Source organism: Plecotus auritus, assembly GCF_963455305.1.
Source record: "Plecotus auritus genome assembly, chromosome: 5".
NCBI classification, from domain to species: domain Eukaryota; kingdom Metazoa; phylum Chordata; class Mammalia; order Chiroptera; family Vespertilionidae; genus Plecotus; species Plecotus auritus.
Window position 1 is genome coordinate 166,696,891 of NC_137776.1, and position 25,306 is coordinate 166,722,196.

Below are 25,306 nucleotides of genomic sequence, written 5' to 3' on the forward strand. Positions count from 1 at the left end.
GTTTTGACAAAAGCACGTGGTTCTATAAGATGTTAACATTACAGGAAGCTGGGTGGGCAAAGGTCATGTGCTGATTTTCTGCACTATCTTTGCAACATCTTTATAAACCTAAAATTATTGTAAATGAAACGTGTATTTAACAATGGGAACGCCAACCTGCTGCGTGTATGCTCACGGACACAAGTGCCTGCACACGTGCCTCTGTATGGTTGCACACATGCCTCTGTATGGTTGCACACGTGCTTCTGTATGGTTGCACACGTGCTAAGGCTTTGAGACATGCCTGCACATCACTGCGGACCTGCCGCTATCTTGGCGGGCTGCATGATTCAAGCAGCAAGCATCCAGCCCCATCTGGGACTGCACAGCGCTGCCAGCAGAGGAAGCCCACACAGCTCCCAGGTGACACGCCCTGTCTCACCACACCTCATCTTGGCAGTAGAAACCCTGTATCCCCAGTGTCACATGTCAGGAAGGGATGTGCGTGTTGGTAGGAGGGCTTCATGAAGTCTGGCGTGAATAATTCAGAATGACCACTGTACCCCTTAAATGCTCATCTCAGGCAAGGCCGTTTCCACCTGCCTCCCTTTAGCAAGTGCGTTTGAGGGTCCCTCTGCTTTACCCTTTCATCCTCCTCCCGAAAGGAAACAAAGGGGTCCCTTGGAGCACTGGTCTAAAAGGCCAGTCCAGGAGCCGCTGGCCACAGACTCTGGCTTTGTTTCTGAACACGTGTTGTGTGGATGCCCAGAGAATAGTTTGTCGTTTAGCTAATGGCTGTCTCCTGGGCAGCGGCGTAAGGCTGGAGTGAAGACACCTCACAATTTAGGAGAGAGCAGTTGCTTTCCCAGATGGCTTGAGGCGGCCATAAAAAGTGCTTCACTTGCTAAAAATTGCTCATTAACTAGATTCAGGGCTTTTCAGGGTTTATGGGTTAGACCGTGTTAATTTCGCCTGCCTCTCAGTGTAATTGCTAGAGGCCCCCAGTGAGCAGGAGAAATGTGTGGTCAGTGTTTTCTGGGTGGTTCTCACTGCGCAGTCCCAGGGGGAGAAAGAAAACCCGGTCACCTGAATGCTTTCTGTGATGATGAGAGTCCTGCGTGCTCAGGGCTCAGTGGGCTCGGGTCTTTGCTGGAAACAGACTTACTGGGTGTGTGTATGTGCTCACTCACTCATTGGTTTATTTATTGTCTACCATGCACAGACACCATTCTAGGCATTCAGATGGGATGAATAGGGGTTAGACAATCATATTGTCAGGGCAACCAGGTTGCAGACTCAGGAAGTTCCATCCTACAGAGAGGAGACTGATGCAAACCAGTTAACATACAAGCTAGATAGTCTCAGTTTCTGGTAAGCACCTGGGAAGAAAATACAGGGAATGCATTGATGTGAGAAAGAGGGCTGTGCGTAGGGACAGGATGATTGATTACGTTAGGTTGGGTGGATTGGAGTGGTGACCTTTGACTTGAGATCTGAAGAATGGGAAGGAGGCAGGAGAAAGAGTGGCAGCTCGGGACAGCAGGTCCTCCCTCTCCCCCTGATCTCTCTGAGGTCCTGCACAGAAATGGGGATCGGGGGAGGCTGGGCAGAGAAGCAAAGGAGAAGTCCAGGGTGGGAGGGGCATGTCTCCAGGCTCCGCCAGGAGGGAAGCTTCTGGCACCCAGATGAGGGCCTGCATGATAGAGACCTGTCTCTAGAGGAAGAGAAATGACACATTGGTGCCCTGGCTGCTACACAGCTTTTTCTAAGAGGCCCTAGAGGGGGTGGGCAACCACTTTGGTGAGGGTTCAGCATCATATGAGGAGTCTCCGGCTTGTATGGTTCTTCCTTGCCCGAGTCTCCTCAATGGGCCCTCACCAAGCTCTGCAGTGTGGGATGCAGGTATTAAAATAGAGAAGGCACCAGGCCTGACTGCCTTATAGTATTAATGGAGGCCTGATGCACAAAGATTCGTGCAAGAATGGGCCTGCCTTCTCCTAGCTGCCAGCACCGCCTTCGCTGGCCGGAGCCACCTTTCCACCTTCCCACACTGCCCAGAGGCCCGGAGCTGCTGGGGTGGTGCAGAACACCTGTGTCCCGCCCTGCCCCCCAGCCACTCAGCGCCTGCGTATGCAAATTAACCAGCCATCTTTGTTGGGTTAATTTGCATACTCACTCCTGATTGGCTGGTAGGTGTCACGAAGGTATGGTCAATTTGCATCTTTCTCTTTTATTCATGTAGATGGAAGACTTGGCTTGTGGGGGAAATGCCCAGCTCAGAGCCAGGCAGAGCTGGATTCAAGTACCAGCGCCACGCCTTCCTCCCTCTATGCCCTGCATGCCCCACCCATCTGGCCTCAGTCTCTTCTCTGCAAAATGGGGACAATGCAACCTTTTTCTTGGTGTTGTGAGCCCTACACAACATCTGACCGTTCCAGGTGCACGTGACACTCAGTGAGATCTCTTCCCTTCGCCTTCCCTGCTTCCCCCTTCCCTCTAGGAAACAGGAACACGCCACCTCAAGGCTTGGGAGACTTAGTGTTTACTCCTGTTCTTCCCAGACATGTCCCCATGTGCCCAGCCAGCACCGCCACCACCTACAACACACCCGCGAGAGCCTGTGTCCTTAGCATGTCTCTGGAGGCGGTGGTCGTTCTTCCTTTTTTTAAAAAAAACAACTATTTTTCAATTAGTTTACATTCCATATTACGTTTTATTGGTTTCAGGTGTACAACATAGTGGTTAGACAACCGTATACACTACAAAGTGGGCCCCCTGATAATTCTAGTACCCGCGGGCACCAGGCATAGTTATTACAGTATTGTTGACTATATTCCCTATGCTGTACTTGACATCCCTGTGACGGTTTTGTAACTGCCGATCTGTACTTCTCAATCCCTTCGCCTGTTTCATCCAGTCTTGATGCAACGGGATAGCCAGGGGTCTGCAGACTATAGCCCGGGGGCCGAATGGGGCACAGCCACACCCATTGGATCAAGTATTGGCAGCTGTTTTTGTGTTCCAAGGGCAGAGCTGAGTCCGTGAGACAGAGATTGTGTTCCTTCACAGAACAGGTTTGCCAACCCTCACACGAGAGGTAGAGGTTATAGGATATAGGGTAGAACATGGACTCCTTATATAAAATAGAGGGAGAAGGGGGAGGGACAGGGAAAGAGACATCACTCAGAGTGTTTGGGAAGCCCTTCGTTCCCTAACAAACATGAAGCCCGGTATTTAGATAGGTCCCATGGCACTTTCTGTCTTCTGCTTGAAGGCGGGAATCTCCCAGAGATCAAACTCAGGGCCTGTAGCCCCAGGACCCTGGGCTGGCATTAGTCAATAGCACTGTAGGGAGGCAGACATTTCAAAATGAGCAGATATTTCAAAAGGCATCCAGCTGGGGATTTGCAGATAGATATCTTCCCCATTAAAAAGAACGATTTGGCTTCACTTAATGTAATTTTGTTCATTTCTTAGGTAGCATTTTCCTTTTGCAAGTCGGTTGCTCTCCCGTGTCAAAAAGGCAAATGAGAAGCAGAAGCATGTGATACTAGGCATGCCACTTGTTAAGCTTCTGATTTCCCCTTCTTGCACTTTTTATAACTTAGACCTTTACCGTCTATCAGCATAGGTTCTTCCGTCTTCACCCTGATCAGGAACTTGCCTGGAATAAATGCTGATATGATCGTGGAAAGTGCCAGAACGAACGAGAAGGGTAAAACAGGTCCTCCTGCCCATTGTGTGTAGGGCAGCCCAGGGGGCTGAGCCAGTTCCGAGAGATGCATGGGTCTCACAGGCCCTCGCTAGAACCGATCCCTCTCCTTGTCTCCGGGTGCCATCCACTGCCCGTGAGATGGCCTGTGAGGCCGTGGAGGGACCCAGGGCCCATCGCCTGTGACTGGAGCTGGTTGAGGACCTACTCAGGCCCCGCTGTTCCTCGATCTCTGCACTCAGAGGCGTTACTGGTGGAGCCTGCGTAGAAGAAACCCTTTCTCAGGATGATCTTTCTCTTAACTATTGTCGTTCTGAATTTTGAAGTGTAGTGTAGCAGTGAGGCATTTAAAACCATTTTTAAAAGCACCAAACTCGTTTCCCTTAGATCAAAACCAGATTCGGTTTGACCTGCATTCGAGGTGTTTTGGGTGACTCCATATTCACCCCGCGCTTTGTCCCCCGTCGTTAATCCCCTATGTCCTAGGGTAGGAAATAGTAATCTAAACTAATTATAAGAGGGGGGCCTCCCAGGAGGGACGGTAAATACTACAGGGAAAGAGCAGCCATGACTTCTGGCAGCCAGGTGCTCAGTACAAGCCCTCAAAGACTTTCTATCTAAAACCCTCCCGACCTGTGGCTGAAACCCAGACTTTGAAGAACAAAGAAAGCAAGGATTTAACTGCTAAACTAGCAAAGTGACGGATCCAGGGCTGTCTTCTAACAAAATTTAACCAAATAGCTCACTTCAGACCGATGACGGAAGAGCTCACACCAGCTTGTGCCGTAGGAAATGCTTGTCAGCCTGGACCATGAGACCACCACATGCCCTGCAACGATTTTCCACCTTGGCTGGCGTTCAGCTGGCCTGGGAGCGTTTACAGCCTCCAGTGCCAGACCAATAAGATCACAGCCTCTGGAGGTGGGGCCTGGCCGGGTGCTTTTTAATGTCCCTCAGGTGATCTTGATGGTCATCTAGGGCTGTAACTGTGGGGAGAGTTAAGGTCAAGGTGTGGAGTCGCCCAACCGGCTCAGGCATGTTAAGCACTGGATGAGACTGGAAGTCAAATGTTGGACACAGTTAGGTCAGGGCACCAATGACACGGAATTGATAGCCAGAAATCTTGCCCCAGACTGCAGCCAGGACTCAGGAGGGAAATACACACATTGGGCAGGGGAAAGTGAAATACCTCTATTCTGAGCCATTCCAAGTGTGAATCCCCACCTGCCTGCCTGCCCTTCGTACCTCTCCCATGGCAGGTCTCTGGTTCAAGGCAGCGTGGCTGGAGTGGGAGTGAGGAGAGAGAGGGACAAGATGAGGTGAAGAGAAAGAAAGGCAATGGATCATGGATGGGCTTGCTCTAATTTTATTCCAAGCGAAAAGGGAAGTCATTGGATGGTTCATCGGATGCCATCTTGCTTTGCTTAGCCAAACATTAGCTATTTGAATTTTTTTTTTTGTTTTGGTGTTGCATATATCCCTTTGTTGACTATTATTTATAAAAATCTTTGCACGTAACAAAGATAAATTTCTCTGGACAAATTCTTTTTAAATATATTTATTTTTATTGATTTCAGAGAGGACAGGAGAGGGAAAGAGATAGAAACATCAATGATGATAGAGAATCATTATCACCTGCCTCCTGCATGCCCCACATGGGGATCGATCCTGTAACCTGGGCTCATGCCCTAACTGGGAATGGAACTGTGACCTGGTTCCACACCGGCCAGGCAATTCTTTATGTTTTTAAAGTCCTTTCTGATACTAAAATGAGATAGTTACCGTATTTTTCCCTCCCTCCCTCCCTCCCTCCCTCCCTCCCTCCCTCCTTTCTTCCTTTCTTTCTTTCTTTCTTTCTTTCTTTCTTTCTTTCTTTCTTTCTTTCTTTCTTTCTTTCTTTCTTTCTTTCTTTCTTTCTTCTTTCTTTCTTTCTTTCTTTCTTTCTTTCTTTCTTTCTTTCTTTCTTTCTTTCTTTCTTTCTTTCTTTCTTCCTTCCTTCCTTCCTTCCTTTCTTTCTTTCTTTCTTTCTTTCTTTCTTTCTTTCTTTCTTCTTCTTCTTTCATTGCCTGAGTCCATCCAGACATTACTTTGGTAGGTGGAAAATTTTGTATTTTCTACCATGTTGGATAACAACCACCAGAGAAGGAACAAACACTCTTTTGTCATGGATAAACGGGCACAATTTGGCAATGTGGCAATGCTAACATGAACAGTACAAGGAAGAGAGATGCAAATTCGATTCCTCCTAGAAAACTGATGGGGTTAAAATAGCTTTCTGTGCATAAGGTAGCAAATTATCTTTTTTTAACCTGAAAAGACAGAGTAATAGTCTATGATAAGGACAGATTACTTGAATATGTTCTAAGAATAGCTTGCAATTATTAACAAAATAGTAGCTATTTTGTCTCATTTAAAATCCCCCTGGGTCACTTAGGATATGGCTAATAAGGGGGGAAATGTCAAAACGCTTATTAGTTTCTGGAGTCTTATTTTCAACTCAGATTTATATAATTTAAAACACAGAGAAGATGTTTTTGGGGGAGGACAATTTGGCCCTATTAAAGTTTTAAATGCTCCAATCCTTTGACTTAGAACTTCTACTGCTGGAAATTTACCCTATGGATACAGTCACAAAAGTACATCTAAGGTGTGTGTAGAGGAAGGTTTGTTGTAGCTCTGTTTATAACAGCAAGGAAAACACTGTCACCAGCTAAATAATCTCTCAGCAGCAGGCTGGCAAAATAAACTAAGATACATCTGTGAACTGCCTAGCAGCAGTTACCGAGGAGGTGGGACTCCATGTAATGGGGTAGGAAAGTCTCAGTGATACATCACTAAGTGAGAGAAAAGGGAGCTGAGAAGCAGGACGTACATGGTATAATTCCTTTTATGCAAAAAATAAAGATCCTGCCAGGCCAGTGTGGCTCAGTGGTTGAGCATCGATTTCCAGCCAGGGCACATGCCCGGATTGCAGGTTGACCCCTGGTGGGGGTTCTATAGGAGGCAACCGATCAATGGTTCTCTCTCATCACTGTTCCTCTCTCTCTCTCTCTCTCTCTCTCTCTCTCTCTCTCTCTCTCTCTCTCTCTTTCCCTCTCCCTTCCTCTCTCTAAAATCAATAAAACCATTTTTTAAAAAAAGAATAAAAGATCCCTATGGATAATACATTGGTATGTTTATATTTTCCCCCAAGTAGGATACATGCAAAACCTAGAGGAATAGCCCTAACTGGTTTGGCTCAGTGGACAGAGCATCGGCCTGCGGACTGAAGGGTCCCAGGTTCGATTCTGGTCAAGGGCATGTACCTTGGTTGCGGGCACATCCCCAGAGGGGAGTGTGCAGGAGGCAGCTGATGGATGTTTCTCTCCCATCGATGTTTCTAACTCTCTATCCCTCTCCCTCTCTGTAAAATATCAATAAAATATATTTAAAAAAAAAACAAACCTAGAGGAATGGATGGGGATGTGGTGAGGGGTGAAAAGCTGTTCCTTTTACTTATTTGTGTATTGTTTGAATTTTCTTATCATGTGTACTTATTAGTTTGATTTACATTTATTGAAATGCTGTATTTATCTGGACTCGTATTTCCTTCTTCCTACCTTTCTGGTAGACATGGATACATAGATATCGATACAGATAGTCACTGCATATTGGCATCTGAAGAAGCAGACAACAACATGATTGGCAGAAGTCAGGAAAGGCGTTCCACCTCTGTTTGGAATTATGCTAATTTCTTGGAGTTTGCGTCCTTCATTGTCATCAGAATGCCGAGTACCGCGTTCTCTTTCTGCTTGGGTGCACCATTGGGCTTTGCCTTTGCAGTGCTCTCAGCTGTGTCCAGTTACACCCAGTCACATGGTGGCTGCTCTGAGACCTTCACGGAGCCGTGGGAGCATTGCTCATGGTGAGGCCCGGGCCCTGTCCACTCCTGCCTCCTGCCCACTGGCATTTCCTCCAGGCCTGGCACGTCTGCCTGGGATCGGACTGTCACTGGAGCGGCTCCCGCTGCCCAGCCTCTTCTTGCCATCTAATTGTAGGGAGATATATTCTGAGATCTAGAAGCCCCAGGTTTAGAGTCGTCTCTTTTCCTGAGCCCAACATACCACCTTGAGAGCTTTCCAAACTGCTGCCTGATTTGCAGTAGTCCCTCTCGGATGAAAAGTCCAAGTGGGAGAGACATGTGTCACATTGGCCCTCCTTATTAGATCATTCAATCCCCTACATGGACCAGGAAGTACACAGTATAATTCCTTTTATGTAAAGAATAAAAGATCCCGCCAGGCCAGAGATTGAAATAAACAAATATATTGGTTCACCAGGCATCGCTGAACGTTTCAACCCAGCCTCCACCCCTTTCTGCTCGGGATTGGGAAACGCTCCCGGGTGTTGTAAGAGGCCTCCTGTTTGGGGGGCAGAGGATTTGACATCAGAGTGTTTTGCGTTTTCAACATCTCATTTGTTCTGGGAAGTTTTGGCACATGTGTGGAGGCGGCGAGGCATTTCATTTCGTGTGTCCGGTGTGGAGTTCAGCTAAACAAATGTTAGTAGCCGAAACATGTCTGTGTTCATGATAAAGTACTCTGGAGTCAGACTGTCTGGATGGCAACTGCTCCTGGCTCCTCCCCAGCACAGCACCTTGAATACTGCGCCTTAACTATCCTCATCCATGAAATCAGAGGTGGTGAAGGTACCTACCTCAAAGTGCTCTGATGACTAAGTTTTAAACTGAGGAGGAATCCTTAGCATAGTGCCTGGCACATAGCCAGTTACCAGGAAACTTAGTTGCCATTATTATTATTATCACTAGTAGCCCTGCGCACAAATCCGTGTGCCAGTAGCTCGCTGCCATCCTCCTGTAGCCCCCCCCCCACCCCACCTCCCTCATAGCTTGCTGCCCTGCCCCCTCCTGTAGCTCTCCGCCACCTGCTTGTAGTTCGCTGCCCCACCCTCCTGCAGATCTGTGATCCGGTTGTTACGCAGTCAGATAATTAGCATATTCCTCTCTTATTATATAGGATTATTATTTTTACCATCACCATCATTGCTAGTTTTAGGTTCAACCACGACAGAATGGACTTTCTGTTCCAGGAGTAAATGGCAGCTGTCTAGGCAAAATCCTGAGCCAAAAGAAGGTCCAAAGAAGTACCTTCATTCATCGAGTCTTTCGATTCCATCAGATGTGCTTGGTTTCGTTTTTTGTTGTTCTTCATTTCAACTTGGCAGCAGCACCTTAAGACATTTCTATTTCCTTATTTCATGCTGAGTTCCAATTCTGTTTGGCACTTACTAGTCATGTGATGTTATCTCTTTATCTCCCTGTGCCTTGGTTTTCTCCTCTGTAAAATGGGGGGGGGGGGGTGATGATAGTACCTAACTCAGTGGATTGTTGTAAAGATAAGTGTGTGATATGCATCCATCAGAATGGTGCCTGGCACACACAATAAGCACTACATAAATATCTGCCGGCATTACTTTGTAGATGAGAAAGTGCATTTGTGACCATCTAGAATGTGAAGTCGTTCTTAGCATCGTGGAATCTTAGAGTGAAGCTGTTCCAACCTCATTTAACACATGAGGAATCTATGGCCCAGGAACAATAAGGGGCTTGTCTACGTCACCCAGGTCTCCTGACCCCTAATTCAGTGCTCATGTGGCTTCATGGTGGGAATAACGCAATGTGTTATGAGTGATGATATGGCGATTCTGCAGGGGGACTCAGCTATGTTATTTCTAACATTTAGGACTTCCACAGAGTTCTCTACTGTGTTACCTGTACAGAAAGTGCTCAACCTTATCACCATCGTGGGTTATCAATATGATATCAAGGAACAGATCTTACTTTCTCATTAGAGCTGTATCAGGCCATGCTCCTTCGTGGTCTTCAGAGACAAATACTTGGTCTTCGGCAAAGAATTTGATGTTATGAACATTAAAGTGAAAATATAGCTGTATGTTTAAGCAGTTATTTAAATAGTAACACTGTGGGTAGACCTTTAAAATAGATCTCAGATATAACCCACTTGTATCTACAAAAGACTTTAAACTAAAACTGTCCTGTGTTAGGCATCAGAATTGCTGCTAATAGGCTAGCTGTACTAATCGTTCAGTGTAATTAGTAACAGTTTTGCATCTAAACTCTCTATGATGTTTCTTAAGGGTTTAGGTGTTGAAGTATTCTTTCAAAAACCACTGATGACATTTGAACTAACCAATGTCTTCTTTTCCTACCTAAAATTATTTCTCTTGACTTCGTAATTTGTTACAAACAAAACAAAGCAGGCAGTTCCCTCTTTGACTAATAGATGGTAAGTTCGAGGCCACGTTGAATAAAAGAGAAGTTACCTAAATGGAAATGCTGGTCAAAACTAAGCAATGAGGAATGAATAGAACTCTCTACCTCACATGGGATGTTGTAGGTTGAATGGGTGCATGACTAGGAAGAACAGTGTGATGATAGGAAATCTCCTTGTCCTTTTGACCAAGCCTTTTAAGCTGACTCCGGGTTCTGCTCCTTAGTTTTGTGGGATCAGAAAATCACTTACCAACTTAGCTTTCAATCCCCTCATCTACAGACCCACGCGCCATTTTATTCTCTTACAGTGGATGGATATTGCAGGGGGCCTACCAAGTATCATCTCTCCATTTAGCTAACAGTGTGGGAAGCCTGAATATAATTAGAATCATGATTGGTGACCTTGAAGTCAGAGCCAGGAGAAAGTTTTAATATCTAATGGCGTTGAGATCAGATAACTGATCTCTCATAAGGTTGTGTCTGCTAAGCAAACTCAACATTCAAGTTAGCCGGACAGGCACTTGGACAAAGCTGAGTGGGCACCTCCATGATCATTTTATGCTCGATCACTCAGCTTCTCGGTTTTCAGACAGACCACCCTCCTTTTCTGTGCTCAGCTATATAAATAGTATGGGTTCTGCAGCAGCATTAAACAGGTAATTATAGTCCAACCATGACTGAGAGGACATTCTGATTCCTTAATAGAAAATGCTCATCGGGTCCCCATTTGCAAGTTGATTTGCCATAATGTAATTCTCAGAATGTCACCTTACTTCGTAGCGTAACCTATATAAAACCTGTCACGCTGGCGATCCGATTTCAGCGTAACGTCACGTTCAAAGAATCGTAGTCTAGAAGGCAAAAGTCCAGTGTCCTTTCTGGACTCTTTTGGAGAACAGCAAACGGGATTGATTTTAGAAGCCACAATAAAACATCTTAAGTTCTCTCTCCCTGATTTTCTAGTCTTAATATCTCAGCCCCTTTATTTTTAAACTCTTAAATTTTAAAAACTGCCCATCAAGCCCTTTTGGTCCTTTTTTTGTGAATCCTCACCTGAAGATATTTTTCCATTTATTTTTTTTATTTTTTTAGAGAGAGAGTGGAAAGGAGGGGGAGAGACAGAGAGAGAGAAACATCCCTGTGAGAGAGACACATTGATCGGTTGCCTCCTGCATGCACCCCAACTAGAACCAGGAACACGCCTGCAACTGAGGTACGTCTCCTTGACCAGAATCAAGCCTAGGACCCTTCAGTTCGCAGGCCAACACTCTAGACACTGAGCCACATCGGCAAGGGCTGGTTCTTTGTTCTTCATCCCTTCTCTCCTTTTCTCAGTCTTTGATCTCCCCCCTAGCCCCCTCCTTACCATATCCCCCATTCCCTTTCCAAGTGCAGGCTATTTAAAACAGTCTGGATCATGCATTTTTTCAGCACTCCACCCCTTTCTCTGATTCTGCATTGTGAAATCCAGGGACCGGCTGACCCCTGTGAGGGGGAAGGATACACAGGTCGCCTTGGCTTGCAATGGGAGGTGTCAATGCAAAACTCTCTTTATCTAGAACGTAATATTTAACGTGTTTTCTTTCCCCCCTCATCTAAATGATGGCGACAGAGCTTCGAGTAGGTCTTCTGGTTCTCCTCATTGCTGTGCCTGGGGCTCTAGGCATCAGCTCACGTCAGAGTGGCCTCAGCAGAGAAAGGAAACACTGACTCTCTGCCTCGCTCTGGCCAGGCCACTCCGCCTCTTCCCCTTTCTCCAGGTTCCTCAGAGGCTCCGTTGGGACCCTCCCCAGCCTCCCCTTGCATTTCCCAACGCCTGGGCCACAGCTCAGCGGGCAGGAGAGAACAGGGCTTTTGCCTGAAGCACACCAAAGTGGACATAGACTTCTTAACTACTTTTTTGGTTTGTTTTTAAAGAATATTCAATGATACAAAAAAACTTCGAATATATTTAAAATCAGTATATACCCAACATAGAATAACAATTTTGTAAAAGAGAAATGCGTTGGCAGCTACATTCACAGGAAAACCAGGAGGAAATACACCAGAATGTTCAAGGTGATTGATGGCTACGTTTCATACCTGACGTCCCATCGCACTTACGAACCACCTTTGAACAGAGTGAGCTCCATTCTCTGCGGGTACTCCTGTCTGTACTGAGAGTTTGCAGTTTCACAATGTCGCAATACTTCCAGAAAATACTTGCCAGGAAAGTACATAATTTACAGAACGGCAATGAAAGTGGCTTGCTGGGCCTCCCAGAGAGTGGAGGGGTCTGGAAGTCTTCCTAATGGATTGAGATTACTTCATTTCAGATGTCCCATGAGGCACATTTTCCCTGAACGGTTTGCTACTGTCAGCTCATTACACTTTCCCTGGAATTTCCACTTCCCCCAGATCTTCTCCCCAGGATGAGTTTCCCAGGATTCTTTCTCAGAATCAGCTTTTCCAACAGTTTTCTCTTACGCATATCAACAATGGTCTATTCCATATCGGCTAATGTCTTCAACAGAAAGACACTTCTGGTTTTATAGACTGACGGCTCATGTGTTTTCAATGATGCATTTTACTGCCAATTAAATCATGAGTGCAGACTCATAATACATTTGAGTGAGGACGACGGACAAACAGAAACATGATCAAGAGAGCAATTATCTTGTTCAGAGGGACGTATGGAGCATCTATCCCGTGTCTTCATCATGCAACACTCCAGGCTTTGGAGATGCATCAGCCAAGATCCTTGTCCTCGAGGAGCCTGTAGTTTGGAAGAAGAAGAAGATGTGCAAACAGTTAAGTGTATAAAGGGTTAAAGTGCTCAAGGTGCTGATGTGGAAAGATCCCCGCAGCCTAGGAATGGATAAAAGAAGGAGGGAGTGATGAGTTCTGTTTGGAGGAAGCAGAAGAGGCTTCTGTATTTGCCAGTACCCTTTGAGTTGCAAGTGACAGAAACACCACTCAAAGTAACGTAAGCAAAGGGGAGATTTGTTATTGTATATCATTTAGGAAGTCCAGAGATGGCTCTGGCTTTATGCGTAACCAGATCTGGGACTCAGACAATGTCATTAGAGTCCGTCTCTCTCTGTCTTTCAGCTCTGCTTTTCTCTGCAAGCTGACCTTTCTCCAACGCGGATGCAACTCTTCTGTGTGGCTTGGAAAAATTGCCTCAGATGTTCATCATCCCCACTTATCCTTAGTGGAAAGGGAGCTTTTTCCCTCCCAATATTCATGTATCTTTCCCTAGAAATGTCTCTTATTGGTCCTGCTTGGGTCCTTTAGCCACACTTAGGCCAATCTCTATTGCAGTGAGATAAGGTAGTATGATTGACCTAACCTGTGTCACACACAAGTCCTGGTGGCAGAGATGAGCTGGGCTATGTGTGACTAACTATGGCTGGCATTCCCTCCATGCCACCGACAGGGAGGGTAGGTGCATTCTCTGAGAGAAGGAAGGCTGGGCAGATGACCAGTCTAGCTTTATTGATATTTAAGCTATGTTGCCAACGAAGAAGAATTTTTTTGTCCGATGAAGCAGTGAGGGGAATCCATTTTCATTAGAGGAAGCAGTAAGAACAAAAACAGGAAAGCATGAGCCAGCTTTGTAGATCAAGAAACTACAATGGTTTGTTGAGGTTGGAGCATATGGTTTGGGGGTGTCATGGCTTGAGATGAAGGTGTGAGATAGAGAGGGGCCTCATTGGCTAGGCTAAGGAACTTGCTCTTTTTGCTGCATGCACTGGGAGACATTCAGGGATTTTAGGCAAAGCTTGGTCACAGTCAGATTTCCATTTTAGAATATCACTCTGACAGCAACACAGAGGGTGACTTGCTCAGAGCCAATACCCAGGAGCAGGAAGGCTAGTGAGAAACCCTTGCAATGATCCAGATGGAAATGGGGTATAAGCAGTTAAGTGCTACAGATCACTAGAGACACTAATGTAGACTAGTCTGCGTGTGCAGGTGGGGAGATAAAGGTGAGAGTATTGAGGTAGTAATAAAGGGTATGGTGGGGAAGCAGAAGATGTGGAAAAAGACAAGCAGAATCAAAGGACTTGATCTTTCACGAAAGAGAAGTTCCTAGGACAACTAAGATTCCTGACTTGAATAGTTATCACTGAGATGAGGAATACAGAAGGAACAGGTGTGAGAGTAGGGTAGGAGGGATGGCTGAGATGATGACCACAAGGATTGAGTCTGAGGGACTGGATATGAACAGTTGGGAGTTGGATGTGGGGGTCTGGAGCTCGAAGGAGAAATTGAGGTTGAAAATGTAGATCTGCAAGTTATCACTTATGTAGGTTGTAAAGATGATGAGAGTAAAGGAAATCATGTAGGCTGAATGTCCAAGCATCGGTGGTTTTGCCTTGATTAAGGGAAGGGGCAGCCTGGGAAGCAGCAGACTAGTTAGGTGAGAAGCACAGCTCGGACCTCAGGAGTCCAAGCAAGCAAGCGTCAGGAACCCTAGGGTACCCGTCTTGAACTTGTCATACTTTAGCTCATCTCTAATTCATGAGTGCACATCTTACATCTTATATGGTTAGGTGTGACTTCAGGACCTAACTCCATCACCGTGGAATGGGACTCAACTAATCAAATAATTCTGTAACAGCCATAGATGGGGCCAAGTTCAGGGACCGAGTCCAGGGTTCTCCTCTGACGGAACACAAATGTGAACATGCTGATGCTTATGTCTGGTTGCATATGTTAACAACTGGCTCTTTTCAAGCTTTAACTCAATAAGGAGTTCCCTCAGGGAAAATATCAATATAGCACAGACGGGAAGGTACTGTTTTCCCACTATTGCTGGTTCCTACACCAGCACTCTCTGGTCTGTGTGGCTCAAAGCCAAGACACGCCCTTGCCTCATCCCCTAGATCTGTTTAGTCCTGAGTCTCATCAGTTATGGTTGTTATATTTGTCCTTTTCTTTCCATTCTGATTGAAACAGCCTAAGCTACGGTGAGCTTGTTAGTCTATCCATCCCACCACATCCTGGGTGAATGTAGCATTCTACTAAGACATTTAATGATATTGTCATCCACAGGTCAGAAAACTCTGACCATAGGCTCAATCTGGCCTACCATCTGTGTTTGTAAATAAAGATTTACTTATTAGAACACAGCCTACACATTCATTTATATATTGTCTAAGGCTGTTTCACATGGCAATGGCAGCATTGAGTTGTTGCAATAGATGCTGTATTTCCTGCAAAACCTAACATATTTACTGTTTGGCCCTTTAAAGAAAAAGTATCCCAACCCCTATTAATCTATCCTATACACTAGTGCCAGATTCATGTTCAAAAAAATGTCATTTCACTATATCACTCTCTCGCTTAGAACCCTACAATGCATTACATTGTCCATACACTAAAATCCCAACTTGCTGTCCTGACATCCAAAGCCCTCAGTGATCTAGTCCTGGCCAGACTTTTGAATCATTGCTCTCTACTCCTAAAGGCAAGCCCGGCATCCCAGTTACATTTCCCTGCTCATTGTCCCTGGAATCTGAAGTACATTTCTGCCCTTGCTTGCACTGTTCTCTTTGCCTGGAATACACTACCCATTAATCTGTATCTACCTAATTCCTACCCATTCTTAAAAAACTAACTTAAATCTGCAGCTTTTATGATTATATCTGTTCCCAGTGGCCATCAGTGAATCAACTGCTCAAGCATGTAAAGATTGCTGCCCAAAACATCTGGTAATATTTGTTCTGTTCAAGACATGATTCACCAATATGATGGTGGGCAACTGTGGAGTGAGCACTTTCTTGATGAACAAAGACACAGAGGTGGGATAGCTTAGGAAAGGTTTGCAAATGACCAAGTAATTAGAACATTGTCTTAGTCCATACTGTAGACTGGGTGCCTTATCAACAACAGAAATTTATTCTTCACAGCTCTGGAGGCTGGGGAGTCCAAGATCAAGGTGCCAGCAGATTCAGTCTCTGGTTGGGGCTGGCTTCCTGGTTCACAGGCGGTGTCTTTTTGCTGTGTCTTCACAGGGAGCAAGGGACAAAAGAACTCACTGAGGTCTCTTTTATAAGAGCACTAATTTCGTTCATGAGAGCTCCATGCTCATGACCTAATCACCTCCCAAAGATCCCACCTCCTAATTTTATCAGATTGGGATTTTGGTTTCAACATATGAATTTTGGGGAGGATACAGATATTCAGTCTGTAACAAACACACAACCCTCAATGAATATTTATGGAATTATTGAGTCATCAGCATCTTGTATTCTTGACATACTATATCTTGGCTCTGTATTTCAATGTAGACCATTCATATCCCTATAGTTAATGAGAATGAATGATAAAAGTCCAGTAAACCTACTCTGGAGGAATCCTAGACTGTAGAGACAGTGGCTGGTTCTGGAGGTCCTTGCTTTTTCATGTGGTAACTTTGAGTGGCTGGGCAGGTGGACTTTCCTCACCGGGCCTCACTTTTCTTGCCTACTGTCATATATTGCGTGTTCTTGAACATACCCTGGGATTAAACAGCATCAATGATGCACCATTGATTATAATTTTTTTGGTAAATAATAAGTTTCTAAAATATTCTCGGGCCTCACTTTGGCAAGGAGGTTATGTCCCTGATTTGGATATTATGTCCCAGATATTTCTTAAGATCTGGGCATTGCACCGAGAACTTGGTTATAACAAGTTATAACTATGTGGATTTGAATAGCAGTGGTGTGAGCACATCCCCAAAAACATAGCAACGACATAAAATAAAAGCTTCTGTTAACACAGAGGACAGCAGCCAGCCTTCTCCGTTATTGTCTTCTCCAGGATTTGGCTGTTGTATTGTAAAATGCCATTTTGTCTGGTCTAACAAGCGTCTCCCTGCATATGTGAGTAAGGCAAAATAATTCAGGGCAGTAGATGTCTCAGCACATTGGAAGGAAAACATGGGACAAGTAAGCTAGCATAAGGAAAAGCCTTTCTGTTCTTAAATTAATCACATTCATATGCTGTTTATTTTTTAAACATTTTTTAAAATTTCCAATTACATTTGACATACAATAGTATATTAGTTTCAGGTGTACAACTTAGTGATTAGACCTTTCTATAACTTATGAAGTGATCACTGTACCCATCTGATACCGTACATAGTTGTTACAATATTATTGACTATATGCCCTGTGCTGTACTTTACCTGACTGTTTTGTAACTGACAATTTGCACATCTTAATCCCTTTCCCTTTTCACCCACTCCTCCCAACCTCCCTCTCTTCTGGCAACTGTCAAAGTGTTCTCTGTATCTATATGTCTGTTTCTGTTTTGTTTGTTCATTTGTTTTGTTTCTCAGATTCCACATATAAGTGAAATCATATGGTATTTGTCTTTGTCTGACTTATTTTACTTAGCACAATATCCTTTAGGTCCATCCACGTTGTCACAAATGTCAGGGTTTCCTTCTTTTTTATGGCTGAGTAATATTCCAATATATCTTCTTTACCCTTTTGTCTACAAATGGGTACTTAGGTTGCTTCCATATCTTAACTATTACAAATAATGCTACAATGAACATAGGGATGCATATGCATTTTTGGATTAGTGTTTTGGGTTTCTTGGATAAATGCCCAGTCATATGATGATTATTGGTTACATTTACAGAGTGTGGAGAAGAAAAGTATGAAGTGTGCACTCCAATGGAAAGGGTATGCTGTGAATACAAGGGAAATACACCCCTTTAAAACCAATTTCTCGGCATTACTTAAAAGTAGTATGATCCAATAAGAATAATAGCAAATAACATTTATTGAGTGTTTACTATATGCCAGGCATTGTTCTAAGTCCTTTACATGTATTATCTCACTTAATACATGTCTCAACCATATGCTTTGGGTACTATTATTGTCTCCTCTTTATGTAAGAGAAGACTTAGACCTAGGAGGTAAAAGGACTTACCAGAGGTGAGCAAATTGTTTGCAAATGGTGGAGCTAGGAGTTGGATGCAGGCAGACCAACCCCAGAGTTCATATTTAGCAGAACCTCGGTGAGCCCCACCCACATGAAATGCCCCCGCCCCCCACAAGGCTAGTTTAAGAAAGATCACACATCTAGTTTGCATAATTGGGTATGTCCAACGGGATGATTTGTCCTACAACATTTGAAATTATCTTGTATAATAAGTGTATTTGATTTCGATAAAAGAACTCTACCCTAGAACTCCCACTGTTATTTTCTATCATATTTGCAGTTTATAACAGCCTCTGTGTTTTTGATTGAGACATTTTAATTCTCTGTCTCCAAATTAACACTGCACAGAACATGAGTGTGAGTGTGTGTGTGTGTGTGTGTGTGTGTGTGTGTGTGTGTGAGTGTGTGTCTAGAAACCGCCTTTTCTTCTGGATTAAATTGTTGCAGCTTGGCTGAGGGAGGAGAATTGCTCCCACTCACTGAGCCCACAGCAGACATGTTCGGGGAATGCTGCTGTTTGCAACACACCCAGAGACGGAGGGGCAGGTGACAGTGCGTGTATGCCCAGCATCTCTGCAAGTGTCTGTACAGATGTGTGCTGCTGCTGCTGCTGCTGCCTGCCTTCAAATTTCCTGGAGCCAACACCCACCCTCTCTTACAGCCTCTCTCTCTCTTTATTTTCAAGGAGAAAAGAAAGAGGCAGACTGAAATAGAAGGCAAGCGACAAGAGCTCGACGAGCAGATACTTCTGCTGCAGCACTGCAAGGTAAGCGGCCGATCCACGAGCCTCTTCCATGATCAGACATGCAGCTCACCCTGCGGAGAGCTGGGCAGAGCCTGCCCCGGCGTGAAGGCGCTGCCGCCGACTGAACTAGCTCTTTTTCATTCAGCCAGAAACCATCGCTGGGCTTTTCTTGGGAATTTCTCCAATCCAGGGCATTGTTACAGCATTCCCATTTCTGCGAGCATGATGAGATTATAGCATGCTTGTGGACAGGTTTGGGGGAGTGTGCATGTGAAATGCAGTGGTTATATATAGAAACGGGAAGAGAATTTCCACAGGGTGGCTGAGGGAGTGTGCTGGGCTGTGTCTCCAGTGCACAGGTGCTGCGTGTGTTTGTTCCAAGGTTCTCATAGATGTCTTTAACATAATGCTCTTTTTTAAAAAATTTAAAAATATAAGCAACTTTCCTTCTTGCTGTGGAGAAAAGGGAGATAAAAGCAGTGTGCTGAGCAGCCCTGTGAATTTCCGATTATTCATCCCCCGCCCCTCCCCTCTACTTTAGCAATTTTGAAAGTGTTCTATTAGAACAGGCAGTTGGTCAAACAGCAGCATTTAAATGATTTGACTTGGTTGGGTCTCCATGGCACGGAGGTAGAGAGGGGGGTGGGGTGGGAAGGGAGCACACGCTGTTTACTTATTTCTTTTTCTTGAAAACATCGTGCACTTAAGCATCGTAATTGATTACCGCCCAGGAGAAAGCTCTGTCACTGTCACAAGGCTCCCCTCCTTGCCGGATGTTGCTCTCTGCAGGCTCCGGGGCAGCGGGAGCACCTTCCCGGGCTAGCCAGGACCCGCCGCCGCCGGCCCACCCTGCCGCCGGCCCACCCTGCGCAGGGCTTCCTGAGGCAGACCTTCTGCTACCTCCTTGCACGTGCAGAACCGCAGCGCTGGGAGGGCTGGATGGGAGGGTGGGGCTGCCTGGCAGGGGGTTGCTAGCTCATGATTATTTGAGGAATGTTTAAACTGGGAGGACCTTCATGGTGGCATTCCTCATTCTTCTCTGGAAGACAGGGTGGTGCTAAATGAGTCCTCAGAATGTAAATCCTCAGCAAGCTGGCTGCTGATCTCAAATAGCAACACGACCTAAATCTGCTTCGCGTATTTACGGGTTGCCATTAACTGTAACCAGAGGAATGAGTTTAAAAGGAGGAAAAGCAGTGTGATACTGAGGATGGTGCCCTTTTCTCTCTGCTCGTCCTGTAAATCCATGTATGGACTTTTCTTTGTAGGAGCTTGCAATATGTCCCATATGCCATTGCTCTTTCCTTAGAATATTCCTGGGGGAGGATTGAGGGCTAAAGTTAGCCTCCTTTCCTGACAGAGAGGAGGGCTGAGGAACCCTTAATAGAACCAGGTGAATTGTTCAAGGTCACTCTGGACAGAGCTGGGTCTCTGGCTCAGCGTATAGTCAACTCCTTGTATGCATGCATATAAGCCTAACCAATGGACACAGACAACAGGGGGGTGAGGGCAGGAGGGGGGGGAATAGGGGGGGTGTTGGGGGAAGGACAAATATGTAACACCGTAATCAATAAAGAAATTTTAAAAAAGCAAAATATACTAAAATCTCATGAAATATTGGTTAAAGATGAACTTTTAATTAGAGGACAGAAAGATGAGAGGCTGTTTTTTTACTAGACAGCCAGCCTCTCTCCTTTTTAAGGTCAATGTGATTTTTTTTGCCTCTGCATTCCTTGAATCGGAAGTCAGACAATCAGCGTATGTGAGAAGATCAAGTTTCTTTTGTCCAACTTCTCATCATCATCATTCTGGGCGCCAAATAAGATCCAAGGACTCATTTATTACTAATGTCCAGCACAGTGTGACAACCTTCTGTTCATATTCCACGTATCCATTTTTCCATCCATCCCTTCATTCTTCCCTCCCTCCATCCATCCATGTACCTATCTGTCCATGTTTCCATTCATCCATGCATCCGATCAACAGAAACAGCAGTTAAAATGACTTACTCTTATATGGGCAAGCAGTGAGATTCCTTCGAGTACTTGGAAACAAGGGAATCGGATAGTTCTTAATGGTTATCCTGGTAAAAATGCTCATTTCACTGGCTAAGGAAACAACTCGTTCTTTCACCAAGGTAACCTTGTCATAATCTGGAGGAGAGAGGACTGGAAATGATGGCAATTTAATAAGGGGAGACCAGTGCATTTTTCTCACTCTGGGGAAGACCTGTGTAGACAGAATGAGGTGGATCACTAGCCTTGAACAATGAGAAAGGAAAGCTCAGAGGTCTGAAAGGGTGGTTATCTGGCACCTGGAGAGAGACCCCAGCCCTGGGGGTACCAGTTTCATTGCACTGGTGCGGTAGCGTCTGCTGTTAGGCAAGGAGCGTCAGCCTCCCCATGACTCAGGTGAAACTTCCCTCACCACTCCTACCTCTCTTTGTTCTGACTCCACCCTCCCCCAGACAACTGAGTTATTTTCATCTAAGGAAGGTGATGCCGGACTGAGAGATAGGATCACTTCAGGCACCAGAAAGAGAAATGTTCTCCTTCAGATCAGTTAACTGTTGACTCAACTTGAGTAGCGTGAGTCACCCGCCCTGTGATGATTCCATTTCGAGCTTGGCAGCCTCACTCCGAGGTGCGGGCACACTCATGGAGGTGGTGGCTGCTCTGTGAATCTCTTGGCAGAGACTCAGCCAGCTTCCTCCTGGCGGCAAGCAGCCTTGTCATCCTCTTGTCCCCTCTCAATAATAGTATTTTTCTTTTTTATCGAGTGCTTGTTCAGTGGTTGTTACTTTAAATACGTTGCCTCATTAATGATCACAAAGTAGATATTACTCTCCTTGTCTTACAAGTAAGGAAACAAATTTGTGAGACCAAGTGATTTGCTCCAAAACTTAAAGACTGTAAGTGTGAGTGCCGGGCTGTCTGCCTCTATAATTTTGCTTTCTCCTAGACACTGATTTTTTTTTTTTCAAATGAAATGTGTCCTTTTGAATTATTTGTCTAGATGCCGACTAGCATCATCACAGGTATTTACCATCATTACCATCCCATGTCTCTTTACTCTAAGTACATGATCATGGACTCCAGAAAATTTAGACCATGTGGAGACATACCACAATAATTATTGGAAGTTCCTTGAAGTAGATAATATTAGGAAATATGTTAGTAATTAATATTCACTTCACCAGTTTACAAAATCCCAGATGTTCCCTAAGAAATAAGTATTCTCAGTGCAAAGTTAAATTAAATAGAAGAACAATAGAATCTGATTTCATATTTATTAAGTTATAACTCTCATGATCAAATAATCTGTGGATACAAATATTCTCATGCAATGAGATGAATTATTTAGACAACTTCATGGATCTCTTGTCAAAGTAAATAAATAGAATGCAAGGCAATAGTTTTGATACTGGTATGTTTGATTAATATGTTTGCTAATTATAGTATTTAGGGCTATACAGTGAGTAACTCCACAAAATAGAATATCATGACTTCTATGGACATGGAGCAAATGTGAGAATGCAATGAAGAACCAAAGCATAAAATGCTGAAATATTAGCGGCTGCACCCCAGTGACTAAGATACCTCCAGGTACTTTAAAGTCCTAGAAAAATTAAGGTTTCTCTTTACAAGATCCTTAGCTATATTTAGTATCTACTATGTGTGATGTAAGAATTTCCAAAAAAATGCTCACATATGGGGCCAGTAAGCAGTTTTAACAGCTGTATTATTTTTGCTGATTATAAAAGGAAGGAATGTATAATCATTGCTAAAGTGAGATTTAAAAGTACAGGAAAATATAAAGAAAGAACATAACTATATACTCACCACCAGATAGAACCCATGCAGGTATATCCTTCTATGCTTTCCCCCCCCCAACATATTTTATTAGATTAAGATATATACTTCTTGTTCAGATGTCTCATCAGCCTGTGAATAAAATAATATTAATATTTGTATCTAAAATACATTGACCTTGACCTCTTTTATGATTTTTTTTATATAGGTTCTTTTAAATTCTTATACAAAACTTTATAATTTTAGGAAATCCCATTAACATTCTTTTAACTTTATGATTTCTGGTTTTGATGTTAGCCTTGGAATGAATATCTCCATTTCAGACACTTACCTATGATGTTTCTTCTACTTCAATCATTTTGATCCAGCTAGAATTAAGAATTTATTTTTCTGTAAGGTATGAGGTAGGAATAACTTTACTTTTTACTGATGGTGAGCCAGTTGTGTCAACATGATTGATCAATTAATTCATTCTTTCCCTCCCTGATTTAAAAGTCTTGATCACACACATATTTCTCACGTATCTTTGGGTCCACCATTTGTGGCTTCTTTCTAGTCCATCAATCTGCCATTCCTGTGCCAATACCATCCTCCTTTAATCCCTCTAGGTTTTTAATATATTAGAATATATCTCATAAGGCAAGAGCTGTTCTTCTTCTTTTGAAAAATTGTCTTGGCTTCTTACTCCATGGAAACGATTATTTATTTTTATTGTTTTTATTATGTGGCTTGTGATAATGTGAGTTTAAAAAAATAAATCAACTGTTGTATTCTATCAGAATGTAATATCCCCTTTGCCTCTTGGTTGGATTGCCAGAGATTTGTCTCTTTTATTGGTCGGTTCAAGGTCCCAGCACAGTGCGTATTGCCACAAGAACCCCTTTGGGACTGTCACACTTATAAAGGTTTGTGTGACGGAGTCAGCACTGTCACAATCGAATTGCTAATACCACCTCCAATACATAAGCTGCTTTTGAATTATTTATCCATGAGCAGAAGACCATGACTGGAGTTTGCCTCTAATCCAAGCTAGGATCATTGTCATTATATTTTTAAAACCACAGCTTTTTCTTTCAAGAGTAAATGGGGGGAAAAATCAAAGACTGAATTGTGACCCTGAGAAATATTTATTGTCAGACCACCAAGGTCACTTGCTGCATAGCCTGAGGGTATCAGGAGGCTCGCTGCAGAGATATTGCAGTGTGTCCCCCTTTTATGAGCCTTCAGCACTCGTTTTAGACTTTTCTTGGTTATTAGTGTGTGTGAAAGGCCAGTTTCAAATAGTAGAATATTGAACAGACAGCAGGATACACAGCGTAAAGGAACTTTACGTCTCATCATTTTTTCCGTCGCATGCCCCCTGTAAACAGCTTGAGTAGAAGTTAATTAAGACTCGGTTTCTTCTATCAGACGTCTTGGTTGGCTTCTGTGTGGACTGAATCAGGTAACAAAACCTCTAAACCAGTCCGTGGGGAGGAAGGGAAGGAGACTGGAGGGGGCACACGGATGAATGAGAAAACAAGCCCAGCTGTTTCCTACTTCGTGTTTAATCCATTTTCTATTCAAGTTATTCAGATTCTACCCATCATCTACTAACACAATGTCACTTACAGGTGAATGAGAGATTTGGAGTAAAAGCATAAGAAGAAATCACAGTTAAATATTTCATAGCCTTTGGGTAAGGAAGTCTTATCTATGAATTACACCAAAGCCAGAACTATACAGTAAAAATGTTGCTGTATGTGACTGTATAAAAATTACAAAGAATCAAATAAAAAAAGGGAAACTTACTAGTTTTGATTCATCTCCCAATGCCCACTCACCACCCATCCCAGACACTCCTCACCATTTACCTACGTCACCTTTGAAAGTGGCTTAACCTCAGATACCTTATCTGTAGATGAAAGGGATTTGATTAATGATATTGTACACTTAAAATAAATACAATTTTACGTGTCAGTTATACTTCAATAAAGCTGGGGGGCTGAGTTTGATACGATGATTTCTAAGGCATTTTTAATAATCTAAGATTCGTTCATTCATTCATTCAATGTCTATTGATTATTGCCAACAATAACCTTGCATGTGGATGAATAAAAGATACAGCCCCTGAATATAAGGGGCTTGGGGATGAGTAGGAGACAGCACCAATATGGAACCCACTGTTAGACAAGCTGGGAGATAGTTACCCACATTCGGGTGTAGGTCAGCGGTGCCTGATGATTTTGTAAATCCTCTTTCGGGGCGAGAGGGGGAATGACTCTTGGGTGATCTTAGGCAGAAGCAGGATAGCAGAATGCGTTGTTTAGCTTTAACACTCAGATGCACACCCTACTACATGTGTGACCATGGACACGGTTCTGGATTAGCACCTACCTCTTAGAACTTTTGTAAAGGTTTAATGAATCTGTATGTAAAGCACTTAAAGCAGTGAGAATTCTATAAGAAGTATCGTCGTCGTCGTCCCCCAATACCATGGCTTCAGATATCATGTGTATATCGATGACTCCCAGATTGATGTCTCCATGCCCAGCAGCCCATGAACTCCAAGCTCTTGTTTCCAATGGCTCCTCTGACGTGTCCACTTACATGGATGTCCCTTAATGAGCCTCTCAAACTTAACATGATCCAAATGGAAGTTTCGATTTTCTAGCTCTTGTTCTACCTCTAGTCTTCCCAATCTCCAGTTGATGATACCACCATCCACCTTTTGCTCAAATCAAATATCTATGCATCACCCTCTTCCTCGTCCCAGTATTCAATGTCATCATGCATGCTGACTTACCTTTACACTCTGTCCCCTGCTACTCCTCCATTTCAAGCTAATGTGTTCTGTCACC

At 44.0% G+C, this 25,306-nt stretch overlaps 1 protein-coding gene across 7 annotated transcripts in view; it reads left to right on the forward strand.

Moving 5' to 3' along the window:
- The window catches only part of PALM2AKAP2 (PALM2 and AKAP2 fusion), a 385,911-nt gene that overhangs the window by 145,839 nt on the left and 214,766 nt on the right, over positions 1–25,306 (forward strand). For all 7 annotated transcript variants that reach the window (XM_080669981.1, XM_080669983.1, XM_080669987.1 and 4 more), the window contains exon 3: positions 18,595–18,675. In XM_080669981.1, coding sequence (XP_080526107.1) covers positions 18,595–18,675 — 81 coding nt within the window. The remainder of the gene's footprint in view (positions 1–18,594; positions 18,676–25,306) is intronic.